Genomic DNA, 21,739 nt, shown 5'->3' on the forward strand with positions numbered 1-21,739 from the left:
AACGAGATCCACCGCTCCATATCTTTTCGCAGGGTCCGATTCGACAATTTGCGCAACGAGGTGGGTCAATCGCGCGATCTTAGCTTGGAAATGCCCCAAGACGCGTCGGATTGGCGCGTTTGCTCTTTAATTGATGCGCGACAAGGTCGTTTTTGTCAGTCACGAATATGAAAAAGGTGCCTATGTACGTTGTCGCAGGAGCAACATGACGTTTGCACATGGAGGAGAGAGTATCGGTATCGAGTTGGAGAAATGTCAATTTTCAGCCATGAGCTGCCATACATAGCCAATGTGGGGGGAATACCAAGTCACAACCGTTGCATTTCTCCAAAAAAGCAAAAAATCCATGGGTTCGCTTGTCGCATTTCATTTTGGAGTACCTTGTGTACCCGGTACGAAATACATGCCTGCCCAGTGCAGGCACCTGACCTAGCTGAAACCTCTGGTGCTGATGATTTATGGTCCTCGATTCCCACCCCCGCACGTTTCTATACTCAACCAAGATAGGAAGCTCTAGTTCTATTGCCAGCAAACGATCATAAACATTTGGATGACCCAACCACGACATGTCTGCGACCTAAACAGAGTCTCGCAATGCTTTCTTTGGTCAATTTGACAACCACATAAATATTTTGGCGATGGTGTGCCCTCATTCACGCCGCTCCTACTTCTATAATTCAATTTGTTTCTGCTTCAATCACTTTTTCATGCCACGGCGAACTCGAGCAAGCTTTCAAATATGCTGCACAGAAGACTTCTGATGTAATTTGCTATCTAATTAGGTATGTACGTAAATAGTGCATAGTTATGCCATCCTCTATTTTCTTCTTCTTCTTCTTCTTCTTCTTCTCTCTCTCTCTCTCTCTCTCTCTTCTCCCCTTCTCCCCTTCTTTCACTCCGTCCAGGTTTGCCTTCAGATCACTCCAATTACAAGGGTCCCTCTACCACAAGGTCCCTCTGCCACAAATGCATCTACCCAGTCTCTCTTGGCGTGTGTGACCTCAACCTCCAGCTGTGAACTCGTCAAGACTCGATGGAGTTGCACCGGCGCATTCATGTTCTACCTCAGCTGCCTTCTCGACCCAATTTGCTACATCGGTCAAGACATTGCCGCGGTCCCTACCATGGGGAACGAGCGCGCAATATTCCCGAGTCATTTCGACGCCTTTGCCAGCATTGAGGGTAACGTCCCAAGCAAGGTCGCCTCCACTCGTCAGCGCAGCGGTTGCCTTTCCCCAGTGTGGAAACGGGCTTGGGCTTTTGCCCTCGATGCCGACGCCGGCTTCGACTCCAGGTCCTCCCGGTGTGAGACCAGGGGGTTGCACGAGACGAGTGTAGACATTCCCGTCTTTGTTGTCAATGGGCGACGGATCTATGACGGTGATCTGCACGGACTCCTCCCTATCCCTAGAACACGTGTTGAAAATCTTGACCGTTTGCTTGTAAGTCACCACCTGTCCCGCCGTGGACGAACTAGATGGGGTGCGAGTGAATTCCGGCATCGAGGGCTCGACAAGAATTTCAGGATCAAGACACAATCCCAGCGTAAAGGAACCGCCTGGAATGCAATAAGGGAGCTCAGCACGCCTGATGAAGACTCCGTCCATTACCAGGCCTACAGGACCGTCCATGAGGTAAACCCTGCTGTCGTTTAGGATTTCAGCTCTGATATATGCTGAAGGCTTGTGCATGGAGACGACAATGCGACTAAAGTTGACGGACTTGAACACAATGTGGGTAACAATGTGCTTTGAGTCGTCTGGCGACGGGGCCAGCGACTTCAGGCCCTTGAGCTCGTAGATAGAGCCAAGATCAGTCTCCTCGAATGGTGATTCCTGGAAACCGAGCTCGGGATACGCTTGAACGCCCGTTGGGCCTTCCTTGCGGGCAAGACTTGCTGTGGGAGGTGGCAAGACCCTATCAGCACCTACAAGGGCAGGCGAAGGAGTTGGACGCTGCATAGCCTTTAGGTTTTCATTCAGCGAGCTCTTCTTGGCAGCGTCAAGTCGACTGCGTACAAGGTCTCCTCCTGAGAAGATGAGCGGATTGTGGTAATTGTTGGGATATCCCAGGGGTTTGGCTTTCCCTGTTCCGAATTTGATGTACCGCTGGGCAAAATTTGAGAAGTCGTCTTCGAGACCAGAGTACCATCCCCTAGAGTCAGCCAAGGTCACCCTGCAGTTTGACCAGGTTTCAGATGTCATATTGGTGATGTGTGCGTCAAAACGTAAGACGGTCGACTTGGTGGTGCTCGAAAAAGAGAGGTTGTAGCTGGGCGACCAATAGGCCGCGCGCGTGTCGTAGATAAGCTCGAGATCACTTACACCCATGGCTCTAGCTCTATTAAACAGGCTGACTTTGATCACGTGGATGCGCTCTGGCCAGATATGTTCTTCCTCACGGCGAAGTTGCGCAATTTCCCGCGACCGTTTCTCTTTTGCTCGCAGCATTTTGGCCCTATTCTTTTGGATCATTGCCTGCTGTTTGTCTCGACGTTTACGCAGTGGGTCTTGCTTTCTGGCCAGATCGGAAATCTTCTGCTCGATCTCACGCTTCTTGGAGGTTTCAGCCAAGACAGTTTCGTAAAGCTTGCTGCGTTCCTTTCTGTAGTTTTCCAGTACAGTCGTGATGTCCAAGTCTTCGAGGGGTTTGTCGGATTTTGGAGGAGAGCTGGTTATCTTGCTATTGTAGGAGTCAAGAAACTCACATTGTCTCTGGGCACTGACGATGGTTTCTGTAGCACGATTCTGCTCCTCGTGGAGCTTTGCGATCTGGTCTTGGTTTTCCTTCAGCTCTGGAAGCTCAAAATCTGCATGATCACCATCATTGCGATCCTCTGAATCGGACTGGTCCTCGAACTCCATGTCGGGGCAAACATCATGAGACTTATCGCAATTGGGCCGGGTCTCAACAGTAACGTCGTCAATGATTGCACATCCGCTGCTCTTGATCTTGACGAAGCGCTTGTCGACACTTGGGTCGAGTCCAGTGATGATAACTTCGGTCGTGCCGGGCCCAAGTCCCACCCTGATGTCTCGAGTGACCTGAGCGCGGTCGGGGAAAAGAGTAACGGACCTCGTGCCCAGATCGTGGACCGAGATCTTCTGCTGATCATCCATCGTGGAAGCCAGGTTGAATGTGCCAATAGTGAAATGGTGAGGTCGGACCAAAAGTGGAACCATGAGGCGCAAAGAAGAAGGATTGTTCGTACTTATATAATGTACGTTGACCGATTTTTCCTACTGGTCATTTGCATCCCCCAAGCCGACGGGCCTACTGCCTTGAAGCCTAAAAAAAGTGTTGGGACAACCTTGGAGTCTCTACTGCGTGCAACTGATGAGATAGGACCGGGAAACCTTTTGCAAAAAAAGGACCGAAACTATGCACGAATTTCGGACTTGATGGATCAAACTTTTCCGTCTGCTTTCACTAAGGACTAAATGCAGCCATGATTCCAGGCAAGCACTTGAGGGTACAGCATCTTTTTGGATCCCTCGAAGACTGTGCACAATTGCTACTAATTATATATACCTAGTGCTTGACTAGAAGTCAACGGGCATGGCATCTAGTTTGTGAAAAGTATATTTTACTAATTGTGTCCAGGCAGAACAACCTGTGGGCCGAGGGCCGAATCATCAGACGGCATTAAAATTTGTCTGAAGGGCAGATTAATGGAAAGGACTGACTATATGCCCGCGAAGGTTTTCTCTATCTCTCTCTCTCGTGACCGTTATTACCCCAGAAAACTCAGTGGGTGTCACAGACATTTGAATGTGCAATGCCTTTTCTAGCTCCCATTGTGGCATTCTAAAGATGTCGTGAACGTTTCCTCTGGTAGCAGGCAGTACGATATAGGGAGTCTAGAGAAACCAAGGCTAACCTTCAGATCTCCATATGTGTTGCAATATTCAAATGGGTTACCTAATCGAGACCAAGCACAGCGCCTTGAACGGAGGGAACATTAGAACAACAAATGGCTGACGTGATAATTACTATCGACTTTCTTCGGTTGATCCCCAAGTCGACTCCGCGTCACCATGATTCTGCAACCACCTAATCTACCTGCTTCTGGTTCGATAAGACTTCAAAGTCTAGCATGTCAACCTTCTTCAGCTGCAAAACTCCTGAGCCCCTCACATGGCAAAACAAATAGCGATGAGCTAGAAGCACCCTATTCATACATTGTCGCCAAACGCCATGTCCTCTTCGTGTTTAATGCCACCCCGTCCTCCTTCAACTAGCAGGTAGCATAATTTCTGTAACACAAATTTTGGCCCCGTCCTTCTCGAAGTGGCGGACGAGCTTGAACACCATAGAATTGCCGAGGCTGTGCCAGATCAGAAAGAGCAAAACAAAACCACATGCTACCGCGAACTCGGCAACTGCCGTATGCATGTATGAAAACAGCGGTAGTGAAAGATGAAAACATCCCCAGCCACATGACGCCTTGCCAAACAGTAAAAACTACCCTCTTTTCACCTTGAACGCCACGGAAAAACAAACAGCGCAGGAGAGTTGCTATACTCATTGACCGCCAAATCATACGCCGCCTCCCATAAAGGCTGCCAGATCATCAAGCTCAAGAAGTTGATTCTCAAAAGCAGCACACAGCTCAGCAGCCGTCATGTCGTTGTTAGCGGCGCGGTCCTGTGAGCCAGCCTGTTCCGTGGGAGCCTCTCCATTCGAAGAAGGCGCACGGGGCGACTCGACCTTGGTAGGCTGAGGGGCCGGCGGTGGACTGGCAGTCGCAGGAGTGTTGGCTCCAACCGAACCTCCGTTGATAGCGGCAAATCCAGACGTTCGGGGTGGCTCGCTCGCTCTGTCTTGAGGCTGGTTTTGGTTGCTCGTTGAGGTGGGTCGCTCATAGTCCATTGCATCTGGGTTGCTGTCGGGCTGGCTGGCGACATCGTCCTTGGCAGGCGGGCTGGGTTCGGGCTTGGACGATTGCGATTGATAGTTGCCACCGTTGCGCAAGACCTTGGCCATGACGGAAAGGTGACGATACCAGGGAATAGAGAGTGTCCAGGCATCCGTGCCCTCCTGGAGGAATCGCATAGCATCGCGGACCATTACTAGCGATGTCTCATTGACGTTGGACGGCGTCAAACCCTTGAGGCTAAACCAGGCCACAGTAGCTCCAGCCTCAAAGCATGCAAATAGCATGACCAGGGGGAAGACAATTGCACCATCCTTGGAGCTGTCAGCATCCAGAGCAAGTAGAAGAGAGACGATGCTGTGTGAAGAGGCAAATGCCTTGTCGACAGCCTGTACATGGGTGCTCGAGGCGTGGCGCCACTGCTCCTCGCTGAAGCCTTCGGTTCTGATGTATTGAAGGAGGCGACGTCGGTTGACCATGATGGTAGCGCAGTGCAGGAGGCAGTGCAGCATAGCATAGGTGAAACCGCTGCCCATGGTGATGTGAAGATTGATGTGGCCGGCCTTGTCCATAAAGTGCATAGGTAGACCCTGGCGTATAGTATCGATTTCGCTGTCCAAGGTCAAACACTGCTGCTCAGAAAATGTCTCAATATCAACAGTCGTGAGCATCTCGATAACATTTCGCCAAGCCTGGGTGGCCATGACAATGTGACCAAATTCGCCGACCTCAGACAAGGGGGTTGAGGGGTCGGGGAGATCAGCGGGTGCTCGGCCGCTCAAGGTGCGTACGTAGACCGGAGAGCCGAAGCTGAAACTCATGTCCGGGCACGGCAAAGCGATGTCTTTGACATCGTGTGCCGTGAGAGCAGGAGAACGGCCAGGGCTGCTGGTCAAGAAACAATCGAGGATGTAGATGAGCCAGAGAGTCCTTCGGAAGGATTCATCCTTGATGAATTGCTCTGCCTCTGGCTTGGAGCCGTAGTGGTTTGAGACGATGCGGTGCATCTGAGCCATACGGGCAGCCTGGCCGAGGTAGACATATGCACGGATGGCATTTCGGCTTCCCCACTCGTGGATGACAAGCAGGCACATTGCCTGGATATCGGCGACGGACGGGTTGTCAAGATTGTTCATAACAGCACTGATGGTCTTGACCGCGAAATGCTCTGCGGCGCCCTGGGAGCCATGCTGACCGCCATATCTACGGGTTAGGTGTGCGGAGCTTCTGCAATGGTGTTAGAGATTTGCACGAGATAATAGCGAGTTTGCGAGATGCGATATTGCAAGCCGCGTGTCAGACAGCACAGCAGATTACAAATTGTATGCAAATAAAGTAGCGGTAGTTAAAAAAGTGCTTCGCGAAGAAGAGCGAATACTTACCGAGCTCCGAGGGTCAAAAGACCATTAACAATGCTGGTCTCTAGTGAACCGTTCTTGAGCTTTTGAAGAAAGCCAGGCTTGTGGAATGCGACACATGCTGGGAGGGTCTTGTTGATGATTCTCTCGCACTCATGCACCAACTCCGGAGTAAGCCTTCACAAAAAAAATATTGATTAGCGGATCCGGAGGTTAGGAGCGACTAGGGGGGGATAAAGGGTGTGGAACACGGAAGCTGGAACGACTTGGCGCCAATGAGAGGTTCTGGGAACCCCGAGGCGAGGCATCCCGGTCATGGGAGCCACGCAAACACTTGGGGCGTTCTGCCTGAGACCCTCCTCTGACGCGAGCGTGGAGGCAGAAAAGTCGGCAGTGCGCAGAACAAGTCGCGGTAAGCAAGCAGAGGATAGGATGCACGCAGACAGGATAGTTGAATGATTATTGTTGGAGCGACGGAGTGGAAGAGAATGCGACGTCGTGGTTTGCACAAATAAAAGAATTTACTTACTTGTCGTTGTTGGAGGTGACAGTGCGCGAGGCCAGAGGCTGGCTGGTGGCAGACGGGCGATCGTGGTTGGTGGTTGACACGCTACGCTCGCCGGGGAGACTCTCGCGTGGTCGCGGAACTCTGGCAGGCGACTGTCCGTGATGATGCGCCAAACTCTCGGAAGGGAGATAGCATTCGTGCATTCCCTTTGCGCAGTTCTTGCAAGGAGCGCGATTATTCTCATAGACCTGGTGGACATTAGATCTGCCCCGGATGGGCGAGGCCGTTCAGTTGAGGATGACTTACGCATTTTGTCTTGCCCTTTCTGCATCGGACACAGGCGCCCCCGGCCCTCAGAGAGGTGCCACGAACGGCGCTCGACATGGCAAAAAAGTCCGGAGTGAACACCAGATGATTTTGACGGGAAAAAAAGGAGTAAAAGAGTCAGATGTGAACGGCGATAAATCGAGTCCGGACCAGGAGTATGTGGGCGGAGTAGGGAAAAAAAAAAGTGAGATGGGGAGGGAGAATGGAAGAGCTGAGGCAGGTGCCGCGATTTTCGGTCGGCGGAGGGAAATTTGTTGTGTGAGTTCCCGGAGGAGTGGAGTTGGGGGACGGGAAAGCACCAGGGAAAAAAGAGAAATTTGGGAAGGGGGCCACTGTCGGATTGCGGGCTGCGGGCACCACTTGGGCTTAGCAGCACTCCCTCAGGCCGCCGTTTCTAGCGCTGCGTCAAAGCTGGATCGGAACTGGCTTAAGCACCCCCCCAAAGAAAGAACTTGGGCAAGCAACGGGCGGTCTCGAAGGGGGGGTCTCGGGGTCAGGTCAGACACGGCGCTTCGCAACCTGACATATACAATCTACCGGTGGGCAGACGGGTGTTTGTCTGGAGATGATTCTATTCTTTTCTACTTCTTTGATTGTGTTTAGATTAATCGACAATCATTCAGTCTGTTTGATGACTGTAATCGTGTATAACAAAAGTGCAAGTGGCAGAGTCCCGTCTGCCTGTCCTTTTTTTTTCTTTTTTTTTCCCGCGACTGCAAAGGGGAAAAGGCGGAATGGAAAAAAGAGAAACGTTTTGCCCTGTGATGAATCTATCTTTGGAGAGTGGCGGCCTCGATCCCATGGTCGAAACGCCCACCCCCGGGTTCATGTTGGACTCAAATGGGCCTCCTCCCTTTTTCTTCTAGAAGGGCGGCGATATATTACATAGGCCAGTGTAGCGCGCGGGCTACCCTTTCACCTTAGGGTACGGAGTCGGCTGCCGGGGGCGGTACAGTAATGTAAAGAACACTTGCTGATGTACTACTCCAAAAGCGAGGCTCAGCAGCGGACCGCTACTTGACGGTACATTACCTTTCCTCGGCCTACCCACTGACGAATGCCTACGAAGGAGTACGCTGCCAAGCCAGAGCTCTTCCCGCCGTCCCGTAAAAAAAAGGTCAGAAAAGCCCCAACCTTCCCAACACCCTCCCTCCAACGAAACCATTTTCATATTATGTGCAATCAACGCTGCTGTCAAGGAAAACGTGAATAGATGGATGGTATGCATTAGGGTCGTCTTCTTTTGGGTTGAAAATGAAACCTAGTCCAATGGCCATATAGTCCTAGCTTAATGCATGCCAACATTTGCACACGAGAAAACGGAATGGTCAATGAATAATTTCATCCTTGCTCCGGGTGTACATAGCCATCAGGTTAGACGCGCAGCCGAGAGGAAACATAGCTGGGTAAAAAAAGGGGGGGCACCCGCATTGAGGCGCTGACCGATTTGACATCTTGGGGCCGTCCGGAAGGGAAGTAGCTCGAGGTACAGGAGAGAGCCTGCCTGGGTCTCGGGGATGGGCTTCTGATCTCCGATCGTACCAGCTGAGGTCGGACGACCTTCTACCCGGCGCCTGATTGGTGATGAGACGGGTGACTTTTTTTTTTTCCATCACCCCGACAATGTAATGTCACACATAATGGATGGATGTTGTCGTTCTCAATTGCAATGGGTGTATATAGTCGGTCTCGTTTTCTCTTTTTTGGTTGGCCTCTCATGATGGGGCGCAGAAGCGATGAGCCAGAGTAAGGATATTGGAGTGAATGAAGCAGTTGGACAGTAATGCACCAACCAATTCCAACAAGACCAATCACTGAGATCACGACAAGGCTTGTATTGAACATGGGGACGATTGGAGCTACCTACGCCCGAGCGACAAGGGATCTCGAGGTCCTCACAGTGAGTGCACCATCAATCCTCCTTTACCCGACGGGCGAGGCGGGAATGCCGTCTGCCCGTCTGCCCCGTGTCATCAATACCTTGATTGGAACAGCCGGGGGCAGTCAGTCCTCGCCATGCCCATAGTCGGGCTCATTCCCCTGGAAACACCCGATTCTTTCTGTGCCGTTCATCAGTGACGTCCACGTCCACATATTTACAATCAATATTGTGCTATGCGAAGCTCGTCGAAAACTTCTTTGCCGTCAATGGAGACTGCAAGAGAAAGCTCCTCTTGGGGGGTGTTGACGAAGCTGCCGCCTCGGAATCTCGCAAATGAAAGAATCTGGGTCTGGTCGTGCGCGCCAGAGTGGTGTGGGTCCTCCGGACCAGAAGGAGCGCCGACCCCCCCAGGTGCCTTTAAATCAATCGCTTCTGGACTTATTATTATTACCTGACAGGCCTATTAATCACGAACTCTGCAATCCGGGATCCTCGGGGCTTGTCGTCTACTATTACGACCGAGATCTTCGTACGTGTAGATACTGTGAGTTCTGGTCGCGACGCGTTGTCAAAGATCTTCGTGCGCCACGCATACTTTCAGCCATTGTGCATCTCCACTCGGTAGCCCGATTGTGAGTCGTGACAAATTCATGGCTCGGATCGCTCGCAACGCCATACATGTCCACAGACTTGATTGTCATTGCTGCTCAATTATTTATTTATAGGATCTTGTAGACTTTGGAGAGGACAGGACCCTGGTCTTTTGCGCAATTGTTATCTCCTTCTCATCTAAGCGCTGTGTCTACACCCCCAGGCGGAGGTGCGGACGCACAATCAGGGTGTTGGCCCTGTTACTTTTTTCTTCCCGGCTAGGGGAACGCCGAGAGCGATCCATTATTTTTCCCAGATCGCCACCTTCCGAGTCTCCGGACGACTAAAATTGGCCAACTGTCCTCCTGGCGACAATTTTTCGGCTTTATCGCAGAAATGGCTGTAAGCCATCGCTCGAGTTACAACAAGCCACCAGATGATGCATACATAGGTCCTAAAAAAGACGCCCGTACTCCATGATGGTCACGTCACAACTGTCCCATCATGGAGACGTTGGTTTGGATCTACAGTACTGACAGGTATAGAAGGCATGGTACGGGACTGGCGTCAGGCTTTTCGCGCCCGAGTGAACGGTCCCTTGCTGCAAAAGCCCAGCAGGTCCGGGGGAGCGCATGCATCTGCATACCACCAACACCAGGTTTGTACCTCGTCGTTGTGCAGCATTGCCAGATTCGATTCAGCCACTGAGAATACGGTCCGGCCAATTACTTGCAACGGACGCCAAAAGCCGATCATTGACGACAAACAAGAATCATGCCTCGGGCCAAGTCTTGGTAGCGCCCAGGGTCTACTTCCCAATAGTGTATCCCCGAGGTTGGGGTCACCAACAGGTACTCGGGGGCATACAAGTCTACCTAGCCCAGCAGGCGAAATGAGCATCGGCAGAAGCGATCGACCGTGACACCAACAGATTATTCCGTACTTCATCATCGCTTCCAGTGATGGGTAAAGGGTGTGATGAGATAGGTGAATGATGATGATGATGATGATTTGTGTCGCTGCACATGTAGCAAGAATGTAGCCGGCAGGCTGTATTGCAAATGCCAGCCGGTACCTACTAGTCACATTCTTTCCCTTCCCCCTTGCCTCAATTGCCTCAGCTGGAACTTGTTGGTGTCGCGAGTCTAGACCTAGGGCCTCCGACTGGCGCCCCGGGCCCCCAAACCCCCTTGGTTTGACTCGATAGGCTGAGCCGGTCCCGTCTGTCTCTTTCCGCGCCGAACAGATGATCATCTCACGACCCTGTCCCCCAGCTCTTTCCAAAATAGTAGTCGACGCGGTACTCGCCTACAGACAGCGATAAGGTCACGCCAGCAACTCCCTTTTCAATTATGAGACATCTCAGACCGGCAGTCGAAAGAAGAAAAAAAGGCGACAGACCCCCAAGGCCCGTGTCTTGGCATGGAGAACATTCCCGGTCTTTGCCTGTCAGCGGCTGTAGGTCCCCACTCTCGTGTTACTGACCACCCGCCCGGGCCTGTGTTTGTCTTTCAGTGCGCATATTCGGCACTGGAATGAGCTCCTGCTCGCTTGTGCCGATGCCGAGCTCGTATACATGTCCTCCGGAATGAAACCCTCTACCTCGGCATGCTACCAACTGCGGCGCTTGCCTTCACTTTTTTGTTCACAATGCATGGAGGAATCACCAACCAAAAGGCCTCATTGGTGACATGAAAATAAGTCACAGTTTGTCTTGAGCGTTTGATAGCCAAAGCAAGTGCCGCAGACGTCACCCCGCAAACCAACTACCAATGTACGTATACACTACGCAAGACTTTTATCCACCTCATTAGGGTTGATGCATAGCCCACCACTGCTTCTGAAGCCTTTTGGCATTTGGAATCCCGTGTGGAGACCAACACTACAGAGTGCATTCCGCTGGGGTTGACTGGGCGCGCTTAAACTCTAGCCATCATTGCGGATGAACATCAAGAATGTCAACGCCTCTCGAGATATCCAAGACCTCGCAGCTGTAACCTTGCAAGGTAAGACATATTTCACAACCAGTTTGACACACAAATGATATTTTAAAGGGCAGCCATCATTGCCTTGTGATGAGTACCATGGTATTTTTCATCTATTACCTAGGAAGATCCATCGGAAGAGCTCCGAATCCCGACAACGGAGCTCTCTTGAGGTAAAGGATCCACCACGGCGACACACGAGTCAAGAGAGATCATGATGCCCTTTATATTCCTATCTGATAAGAAGCACATTCGATACGGTGAGGTCAAATCATCTTGGGAACGGCTGACCAATGGAAGAAACCACCCCGTTGAGCATGTCATTTGGAAGCGGCTGTCGTGACCGTTGATACGGGCTTGGTTCGGACCTAGCCGCGGAAAGACCAGTCGGAACGCTTGACGGCTGCCGACTGCCGTGATGAGTGGTGATTTTGTATTGAACATATCTGTATAGTCTCACGCATACAGATTCATCTCCTACTATTGAATTGATTGATTTCCATTGAGCATTACTTTTATCGTTTTGTAGTAGTGTGAAACGTGAGATAATTGCCTTCAAGATGTCGATCATTATGATGGACCATGATGAGCCGTGAGTGTTGGTTACTCTAGCCATGAAGTGATTATTGACTGACGTTTTGACAGGGACTTGGTGTCCATGGATGACTTCCGAAAGCTCACAGCTTCTCGTGGCATGACGCTGCAGCCAGATGATGAGGCAACCTACTATGAACTCCTCAAAGCAGCGGATAAGTGCGCCAAATACGTATACAAGATGCCAGAATATGTAGACCCGCGCCTGGTGCCCGACATGGAGCCTGGCAGTACTCGCAACTATGCGAATCCTGCCAACGGCTCCTCGGAGAATCCTCTGGGCGGATGGAGCCATCAGACGAGCATTCGCAGCTCTAAACCGTTGAAGAATGAACTACTCGCGGGAAAGACAGTGGTGGCCAAGGACAACATCTTGATTGCTGGCATCCCGCTGACTATTGGCACCTCGGCTAGCCATTTGTCCAAGGATGCGAAATATCCATTGCCCAAGATTGATGCACCCGTCATTCAACGAATTTTAGAGTCTGGCGCAGAGTTCACTGGTACCGCAGTATGCGAGAATTATTGCATGTCAGCATTGTCTTTTACCTCTGCTACCGGACCAGTGGCCAATCCATGGTTGGCCAAGGGCCCTAATGGCGAGAAATACGCCTATGCCTGTGGAGGTTCAAGTTCGGGCAGCGGCTCATTGGTTGCAGTCAACGTTGTCAAGAGGCTGCGGGAGCAGAAGGGTCTGTCGACGGAAGGCCTCGGCGAGGGAGCAGACTTTGCGCTGGGCGGCGATCAGGGAGGCAGCATTCGCCTCCCGGCTGCCTACTCTGGAATCTATGGTCTGAAGCCCACTCATGGGTTGGTGCCGTATACGGGCATCGCCAGCCTCCACCCTCTGATTGATCACTGCGGCCCCATGGCGGGCAGTGTTAGGGACACGGCATTGCTGCTCAGCGTCCTCTCGGGCTATGATGGCATTGATCCACGCATGACACCCGAGACTCCTCTCCGACAAAACGTACCGCAATACCACGAGATACTGGACAAGGAGATTGCCAAAAGAACAGAAGCTGGTACCTGGACACCCAGCCAGGCCGCCAAGGGATTGAAGATTGGCGTCCTCAAGGAAGGGTGGGAGGTGCCCACAATGTCCCCCGAGGTAGCTGCGGCAACAAAAGCAGCTTGTGACCGATTCGCCGCGCTCGGCGCAGTCGTCGAGGAGGTCTCCATCCCACTCCACAAGATCGGCCCGGCGATTTGGACGGCGGCGACCCGGGCCAACATGATTGACTCCATGACCAACGTGTCGCCGACTCTGCTCTCCCACACCCTGCCCGACCTCAACCCGCCGGTCCCTGACCAGGCTTGGTACGAAACCATGAACAAGTTCAACCCTGCCGTGGTGAATGTGTTTTTCGCAGGTGCCTATCTCTCGAATCCGGATCGGTTCCCGCCGGCGTACCGAAACAAGGCCATGATGCATGTCCATGAGCTGAGAGCAGTCTATGATGATGCGCTTTCCAAGTATGATGTGCTAATCACGCCGGTCACGCCAACCGTGGCGATGCAGCGAGATGAAACATGGCACAATGGTGGAGTCATGGGACACTTGAACCTGGCGCTTGGAAATAACATGAATACGGGCATGTTCAACGTGACGGGACATCCGGCCATGGCGATGCCAATTGGTTGGGGTAGTCCCAGGGAAGAGGGAGTCGATGGTAAACTTCCCATTGCTTTCCAAATCATTGGAAAGAGGTTCGGCGAAAGTGACATGTTCTTGGCGGCGGCGGCCTGGGAGGTTGGCGGCCGTGCCTATGATGAGTGGCAGCCATAAAGAGAAAATGATGATACCACAGTTGACAGAGTAAATTAGTAAGTAATAATACCATTACTTATTGACGCCTCATAAGTACAATAGAAGCTACCTCCAGTGAATGTAATAATAATCAACAAAAGGAGAACGAAACACAGTCCCCGTCAAAATGGACAATGACCCACACCTAGGAGAAAGCCGCATGGTTCGAATTCTTGGAAGAATTTCTCAAACGGCTCAAGATCAGTGAGTGGCTGGGCAGTTCTGATACGGGCAAGCTTGGTGTTTCATTGGCCCCCAGCCGTTTGCACATTATCGAGAAGACCTCTTGAACCCAATTATTGCACACATCCAACAAGCGAGTTACGGGAATTAGTTCAATGGTTTGCGGACGTGTTAGCATTTGATATCGTCTATCATCCAAGGATCATTGTTCAAGTCCCGTGCTTGCCTAGTCCTGGCGAGACTTTGGCTGGCCACCAACTCCCTGGGCACAAATCTTTGGAACCTCTCGTCTGTCATCCCTTACACTGAAGGATAACCGGGCACCACTTTTTTCCTTTTCTTTTTTTTTCTTTTTTAAATATTCATTCAGCTAAATATCTCATTTAAATGTCAATATTGTTATACGTCAAATCAGTTCTTGATATTTGTTTGGGTTCCTTGGTTTCTGTAATGAGTTTACGACAGCCCAAATTCGAGTACAGGTCCGGTTAATTAATTTCACTCCCCCCCCCATCAATTTTAGGAGTATCACCCAGTGACAAATAGTATATCATTTGACTTGGGTTAATTGATTTATTGCAAGCCATTTTCGTGGTATAGGAGCTGTTGATTCACTTGTGTCTGGGTACCTGGATTATAATGAAGCTGAATTCGGAGGCGGGTTTCGGAAGGCGCGTCCCCAAGCACAGGCCACACCCGCGTTTAGAGCCCGAAATTGTTTCCACCATAATTCCGGCGTTGCTCATCACCCCCATCTCAAATGTGTGCCGACACAAAAGACGACTTCTAGATCATACACATTTGAGAAATCTCAATATTTTATTGTTCCGGCGCTTTGGGCAGTGCAGAGCCATGGGAGACTCGGAAAATCCGTTCCAAATCTCCCGTGGAGTCAAGAGAAAGCTCTTCAGCGACACAAAATCGCCATTTGCCCGGCGCTTGGCGGCAGCGCGCAAAGCTCCCAAACATGTTGATGTTGACCCAGACGTGGAAGCTGACGATGCGTCAGCTTTGAAAGTCAAACAAGAGTTAGATACAGCGCATCCCAGCGAGGATGATTTTCACTTGCAAAAGGATGCACATTATTCCAAGCTTTATCGAGGCGAAACAGATTTCGCGGCCGTTGCAGCCAAAGACAAACCGCTTCAGTTCTAGTATGTTTGACTCGTGCCTTTGGTTTCCCGCACATATCAAAATAGCTAAAATCTTGTTGCAGCCTCAAAGGAGAGAGACATCTCGACTTTACAGACCCAAAGGCAGTTGTACAGCTCACCAAGTCACTGCTAAAGGTGGATTTTGGCTTGACTTTTGAGCTTCCCGACGACCGACTATGTCCTCCTGTGAGTTGCCAAAACGGCCATGTAAGCTCCCGTATGTCCTGCTGACCGTGCTCAGGTACCCAATCGCCACAACTACATCCTCTGGATCAAAGCACTCCTGGACAGCAGCTCTACGTCTTACTCCGAGTTGTACAATCCGGAGCGCAAAGTCGAAGGACTAGATATTGGCACTGGTGCCAGCGCAATCTACCCATTGCTGGGATGTACGCAGCGCCCAGGCTGGTCTTTTATTGCCACGGATATCGACCACGAATCCTTGTCCTGGGCACGCAGGAACGTTGCAATCAACGAGCTCGAATCCCGCATCCAGCTTCTGCAGCGATCCCCTACCGACAATCTGATTCCTTTGGACAACTCTGAGGTGGCGTGTCTTGATTTTGTCATGACGAATCCACCATTCTACAGCTCAGAGAGCGAACTCTTGGAGCTTGCAAAGACGAAAGCCCAGCCGCCAAATAGCGCGTGCACCGGCGCAGCACACGAGATGGTGTGCGATGGTGGCGAGGTTCAATTCTTTCAACGGATCTTTGACGAATCTTGCCAGTTAAAAAATCGTGTCCAGTGGTATACAATCATGTTGGGCAAGCAATCCAGCCTTGAGCTCGTCGTTCGTATTATTCAGCGCAATGGAATCGACAATTATGCACTCGCACAATTTGTTCAGGGCACAAAGACACGCAGATGGGCAGTGGGCTGGAGCTTTGCTAAGCGCCGACCAAACGCCGCAGCTTGCAGAGGCTTCGAGCCCTCTGCTGGCAAGAAGCTTTTGCCTCACCCAACAGAAATGACAGTCGCCACTAAATCGACAAGGCCGAACAATGCAGAGCAGGTTCAGAACATGTTTTGGACACAGTTGGAGGATGTCACCGACGGCCTCGACCTCGTATCGTGGAATATGGACGAAGACAGGCTCCGAGTTGTCGGGTTTGCCCAAGAGAATGTTTGGAGCCGATCATACCGAAGAAGAACGAGCGCGCTAGGCAAGCAAAGGTCTCCCGAAGCCGGCAACAAGAAGCCGGTTCTATCCGAATGTCCATTTGGATTTGCGATCACTGTGACGAAGAGCGACCCCGAAGAGGAAACCGGAGATGATGCTCAAAGTACTGTCGATGTAGTTGTCCGCTGGCTTCAGGGCAGCGATTACACTCTTTTCGAGAGCTTTGCGGGCATGGTACGCAACACCTTGTTGAGAGTCGTATAGCGTTATATTGCCATCACTCCTGTAGACGTTGCAACGATTGAACGATTCAGTGGGGAAAATCATTTGTGCATTGTTCCATGGTTTTTACATGCGTCTGGTCTTGATATCAAATGCCTATGGCTCGATTAAATCTATTAATACCTTTACAGCTCAAAACTTGCTAATAAATATAATTGTAGCAAACCAAAGATATTACTTCTACCGTTGGACAACGTGACACGACTGAGATTGTCTGCTAGTCAGCAATTGAAGTTTGAGAAGGAAATGTAAGTGTCCCTACTGATTGTATTAATTCTAGTGAGTGGTGAGCAGCAAAGACTTGCCCAATTTTCCTAGGTACTTTACGTTTTCCGTGTGCCAACAGAGCCAATTCGCAAATCTGAATTTGCCAGACTGCATATGAGCGAGTGTATGTTTAGTATGAACGGGTAGGAAATCGTTTTGCAGTGCACGTGTACTTTGTTGTATACCCAAGACACTTAGTCAAAAACGTCGCTGACGTATCTCACCTCCCGAATCTCCTCCAACCAGTCCCGCGCCTGTTTCTCAGTCACGTCCGGGTGTGCCTCCCTATAGGTCTTGATAAACATGTCCGAGGCGCTCTTGGCGAGTTTGCTCGCCGAGCCGCAGACATAAATCTTGGCCCCCTGGTCTCGGAACAGCGTCCTCAGGTACTCCCTGTCCTCCCAGACGCGGTCGGGGGCGTACTTGCACGCGCCCTCGCCCTTGTTGCCGACGCGGGAAAAGGCCGGGCGCAGGCTGACGGCGCCCATCTTTTCCCACTTGGTCAGCTCGTCGCGGTAGAGGAAATCCCTCTGGGCGTCGCGGCAGCCGTAGTAGAGCACCGCGGGCGCCAGCTTCTTCTTGTCGTGGCCCGCCTCGAGGACGCAGGCGCGCTCCTGGACGAAGCCGCGGAAGGGCGCGAGGCCCGTGCCCGCGCAGATCATGATGATGGGAACCTCGGCGTTGGTCGGCAGGTGGAAGCCCGTGTTGGAGTGGCGCACGTAGCAGCGGATCTTGGAGCCCGGCTCGTGCCTGGCGAGGTACGTCGACGCCACGCCCTCGAACTGGCGTCCGTGGCCGCTGCGGGCTGGGGCCTCGTGGACGTCATATGTGACGGACGCAATGATATTCTTTGCTTGTCCTTCAGTACCGCCGTGCTGGCCCTGAAGCTCAGATGCCAAAGGCGAGGAGGAGATGGAGTATTGCCGAGGAGACAAGGGCTTCAACATGTCAAGATATTGTTCAAAGGGGAGATTGGAGCTAGGATAATCCTCGAGGAGGTCGAGGATAGATCGCCGCTTCGCAATCACCTCTTCATTGAATTTGTTTTGGTTTGAAGCCAGGTCCATCAGCGCCTTTTGATCGGCACCCTTGGCTGTTCGTGCAATGGCCTCGACTTGACGTCTCGAAGCTGGCGTTCCGAGCTCGACACGTGCCGCTAGAAGATCAACCACATTAACCGCACCACCACCAGTCTGTTCGAATCGTCAGTTGGTGAGATATTTGGGTATGTTGCTGGACTGCCTACCAAGAATTCCTTGCTGGTACCGCTAATCTCGATGGAGTCATCCATGTTGAGCTTGAATCGACGAGCAGCACGTCTGACCATGTTTGGCGGATTGGTTGGCATGACTACCAAATAATCTGCTCATCATTAGGGCGAATTTCGTACCAATAATTCAATGAAGACTCACCTCCAGCTTCATACGAGACACCCTCTGGCAACTCAACCTCAAGATGTTTCTTAGCGGAGCCCATGTCGCTAGCAGGGGCAATTTCGACATTCTTCTTCACAACGGCTTCAGAAACTTCCTCTCCAGCCAACTTGCTTGCAATCTCTGCCTTTTTGAACTTGATGGACAACTCGGGGGCCTGACCGGGGTGTTTTTCGTCACCGACAGAGTCAAGCAAATGATCGCGCCAGTCCTCCCAAGGGCCGACAATGTCCTCCTTGACGTCGACAAAGCCAGGCTCGATGACTGCCGAGCCGCCGAGCTTTGGAATGGCCTCATTGTAAAACTTTGGCACCTTGTGGAACGTGTTTGACCACTCGCTATTGCCGACACCAAACACGGCAAACTTGACATTCTTGAGCGCGCCAGCGTCGAGGGACTCGATCCAGGCCTGGAACTTTCGTGCATTGTCCGGAGGCTTGCCTTCGTACGACGGAGCAATCATGACGACGGGCATATCAGTGGGCAAGTTGCCGGTACTGGCGTCCAGGGTCTTGACCTCGGGTCCCAGCCCGCGCTCCTTGGCCATGGTCTGCAAGTCCTCGGCAATGTACTTGCAGGTCCCGGCATTGGACCCGTACAGAATGAGTAGTGGGTTGTGTGATCCTGCACTAGTGATTGAACAAATGTGAGCATGATTCAATCTCTTGAAAGAAAGGCTATAGCATTTGCAAGATACAAGGCACTTACGTTTGGGCCTTCTTTCCACCGCTCTTTGGCTGTTTGTCGTGAACACCCTGGAGCATCGAGGAAGGAATCGAGCCCGGAATACCGGTCATGGGTCCTCTTCCAGGTCGTCTGGCAACCTTGATCTTGAAGTCTGCCGGCTTCACAGTCAAGGTGCTCTTGAGATCTGCCAGAAATTGTCAATATTGTATCATGCATTCGATCCCTCCAACTTACGGAGATTATAGCTCGGATCAGCCACTATTGGGTTGCAAGGTCAGCCGTTGCTGCTCATCATGGTCAATCATGGAACTTTTTGGACCGCTTACTAGACACCTCAAATCTCTGGAACACCATGGCCAGAGTCATGACCATCTCTTGCTCGGCAAGGAAACGGCCAATGCAAGATCTCACTCCGTTGCCAAACGCCTTCCACGCGTTCCTAGGCATCTTCTCAAAGCCACCGTCCATCATGCGCTCGGGGCGGAATTCCGCGGCGTCAGGACCCCAGACCCTTTCATCATGATGCATTCCAGGCAAGTTGACACGGACATTCATGCCCTTTGTGATCTTGTACTTGCCACCGATGACAGTATCTTCCTTGGCCACATGTTGAGTCTGGGTGATGGGACCGAGGAAGCGCAAGGATTCCCTAGACGAGGGTTCAGTGTCAGTTTCTACCTGGCCATGAGTCGATGGGTTTGCATGTTAAGAGAACGACTAGTTCATGAATAGTTGCAGCAATCTCTTTGACAAACGTTTGATTAGTGTGAAAAACACATACAGAATGCAGGCCTTCAAGTATTTGAGCTGAGGAATGTGATTGGGCTGCAGGACATCGTCGCCAAGCACACGGTCAACTTCCGCCTGGGCCTTGTACATAGTCTCTGGTTTATGCAGGAAGTTGTAAAAGAGGAATGCAAGCGTTCCGCTCGTTGTCTCGTGTCCAGCAATCTATTGATTACAAGTCAGCCGGGCTTGTTCTTCCTGAAAGCATCATATAGTCGTTTGGGTTGCCTACCAGGAATGTCAGCATGTTGAAACGAATGTTCTCATCCGACATCTTCTCTCCAGTCTCGGGGTCGGAGACACTCAGCATGGCATTGAGCACGTCGTGGATCTCCGGCTTTGGATTGCGTTTACGCTCGGCAATGAGGTCATCAGCAAGCTTCCACATGTCTTCCTTGGTTTTCTTGTACTCGGCCGCAGACCACACACGCAGAGTGGTCTCGAGTGTCGGACGGTTGGCCCGTTTGCCAGTCTCGATCAGTGCTCGAGCCATCTGTTCAGCAAACGGGTGCGGATGATCTCTGTAGAAGCTGTTGAAGCGATACGAGAATGCGCACATTGCAATCGTGTCAAATGCCAATCTGTAAGGGGTGGTCAGTCATGGAAGGTCCAGATGATTTTGGAGCAACTTATCGTGAAATCATCCGAGCACGTAATCTCATTATCCGGGCCGAGCCTGTCCCATCTCAACACCATCTGAGAGATCATGTCTTGCATTTGGGGAAACATTTTTCGAATAGACAGAGGGCCGAATGCAGGCATCAAGATACGGTGAGCCTTTTGCCAGTTCTGTTTCTTCTTAGCAGTCATGATGATCCATCAGGTATGCTTGTCACTGACGTGCTCGCTGGTGTGAGCTGAAAACAATCCGTCTCCAATGAGGTTACGAGATTCCTTCAATGGCCCCTCAATGTTCTTGTCAAATCGACTCTCGTCGTACACCTCGTTGGCCAGCTCATACGATGAGATGATGACCTCCAGATGGTCAACCAGATCGAGCTTTACGATATCACCATACATGGCATTAAGTCGCCAAGCCGAACTCGCGGGGAAAGCAGGATTAATTTCAGACATATTTCGAGTGAACCAGTGAGTAGCAGGTTGGGGAATGGCGACGAGATCCTCCTCCTTGACCGATTTGTTTCCTTTTGGGTCTGATGGAGGCATCGCCTGGTTTGTAGGGACACTCCGCCGCCTCTCCATCTTTGCCAGATGTTTGGGACATTGTGATTCGAAAGTGTTTAATACATGTGTCAGTATTTTATAATTGATTGATACACGGGCTTCATCAGAGAGGGCATTCTAAGGCATCTCGCCCATTTATATACACAGTCTCCATCTTGCAGTAAGGCTATTGTGTGACTTTGAACTCCACTTCGACGTATGGCGATTACTGATGCATGCGCAGAACGATATGGCATGAAGCACAAAAGTGCACCAATCACCTATGAAGTCTAACTCTAATAGTACTTCCGAAATAAGGCTCCCGAGGTATGACGTTTGTGCCTCGGAGTCGGCGTCTCGCCCACAAGTTGACCACGAGACGACAGATGAGCTCTAGAGCTCCAAGAACTCCCATTGGAAGTTGGAGCTCTAAGGTTATGCTGTGATAGATCGGTAGGTAGGTTGGTGCCTCGGACTAGTGCCTCTTCATCGTCTGGAGTTGATTGAACAGAAAGCCGGAGAGCTGGCTAATGCGCCTCTATCATGACTAAGTTCAGCACCAAAGCCGTTTTGTTGCGGCCGGCCAATCTTTCGCAATCAAGTCAGTCCTTGTAGCAGACTTCCCGTCGTAGGTGAAGCCAAAAACTGTGGGGAATTTCGAGTGCGGATAGGTGCCGCGAGGTTGCCGCATCGGCCCCGATACAGTCGATCTTGTGTGCTCGTTTCGCG

General features: G+C 51.3%; 5 protein-coding genes across 5 annotated transcripts; 2 read left to right on the plus strand and 3 right to left on the minus strand.

The window, feature by feature from the left end:
• Positions 1 to 1,001: 1,001 nt before the first annotated feature.
• On the minus strand, positions 1,002 to 3,119 carry PFICI_12834 (uncharacterized protein; the record flags this gene model as incomplete). Its single annotated transcript, XM_007841415.1, has 1 exon — positions 1,002 to 3,119. The coding sequence occupies one exon, from the start codon at positions 3,117 to 3,119 to the stop codon at positions 1,002 to 1,004; it is 2,118 nt and encodes a 705-aa protein (XP_007839606.1).
• A 1,420-nt stretch (positions 3,120 to 4,539) lies between these two features.
• Positions 4,540 to 7,126, minus strand: PFICI_12835 (uncharacterized protein; the record flags this gene model as incomplete). Its single annotated transcript, XM_007841416.1, has 4 exons — positions 4,540 to 6,103; positions 6,259 to 6,411; positions 6,764 to 6,990; positions 7,049 to 7,126. 4 exons carry the CDS (start codon positions 7,124 to 7,126, stop codon positions 4,540 to 4,542), a joined length of 2,022 nt encoding a protein of 673 aa, XP_007839607.1.
• A 4,961-nt stretch (positions 7,127 to 12,087) lies between these two features.
• On the plus strand, positions 12,088 to 13,910 carry PFICI_12836 (uncharacterized protein; the record flags this gene model as incomplete). The annotated part of the gene is made up of 2 exons (XM_007841417.1): positions 12,088 to 12,119; positions 12,173 to 13,910. 2 exons carry the CDS (start codon positions 12,088 to 12,090, stop codon positions 13,908 to 13,910), a joined length of 1,770 nt encoding a protein of 589 aa, XP_007839608.1.
• Positions 13,911 to 14,966: 1,056 nt separating this feature from the next.
• Positions 14,967 to 16,655, plus strand: PFICI_12837 (uncharacterized protein; the record flags this gene model as incomplete). Its single annotated transcript, XM_007841418.1, has 3 exons — positions 14,967 to 15,268; positions 15,331 to 15,454; positions 15,510 to 16,655. The coding sequence occupies 3 exons, from the start codon at positions 14,967 to 14,969 to the stop codon at positions 16,653 to 16,655; spliced, it is 1,572 nt and encodes a 523-aa protein (XP_007839609.1).
• Positions 16,656 to 17,134: 479 nt separating this feature from the next.
• PFICI_12838 (uncharacterized protein) lies at positions 17,135 to 21,013 on the minus strand (the record flags this gene model as incomplete). The annotated part of the gene is made up of 10 exons (XM_007841419.1): positions 17,135 to 18,133; positions 18,187 to 18,305; positions 18,353 to 19,002; positions 19,082 to 19,244; positions 19,295 to 19,318; positions 19,387 to 19,709; positions 19,842 to 20,011; positions 20,079 to 20,427; positions 20,499 to 20,635; positions 20,687 to 21,013. 10 exons carry the CDS (start codon positions 21,011 to 21,013, stop codon positions 17,135 to 17,137), a joined length of 3,261 nt encoding a protein of 1,086 aa, XP_007839610.1.
• Between the last annotated feature and the right edge of the window lie 726 nt (positions 21,014 to 21,739).

This window comes from Pestalotiopsis fici (genome assembly GCF_000516985.1).
Source record: "Pestalotiopsis fici W106-1 unplaced genomic scaffold PFICI_Scf_10, whole genome shotgun sequence".
NCBI classification, from domain to species: Eukaryota; Fungi; Ascomycota; class Sordariomycetes; order Amphisphaeriales; family Sporocadaceae; genus Pestalotiopsis; species Pestalotiopsis fici.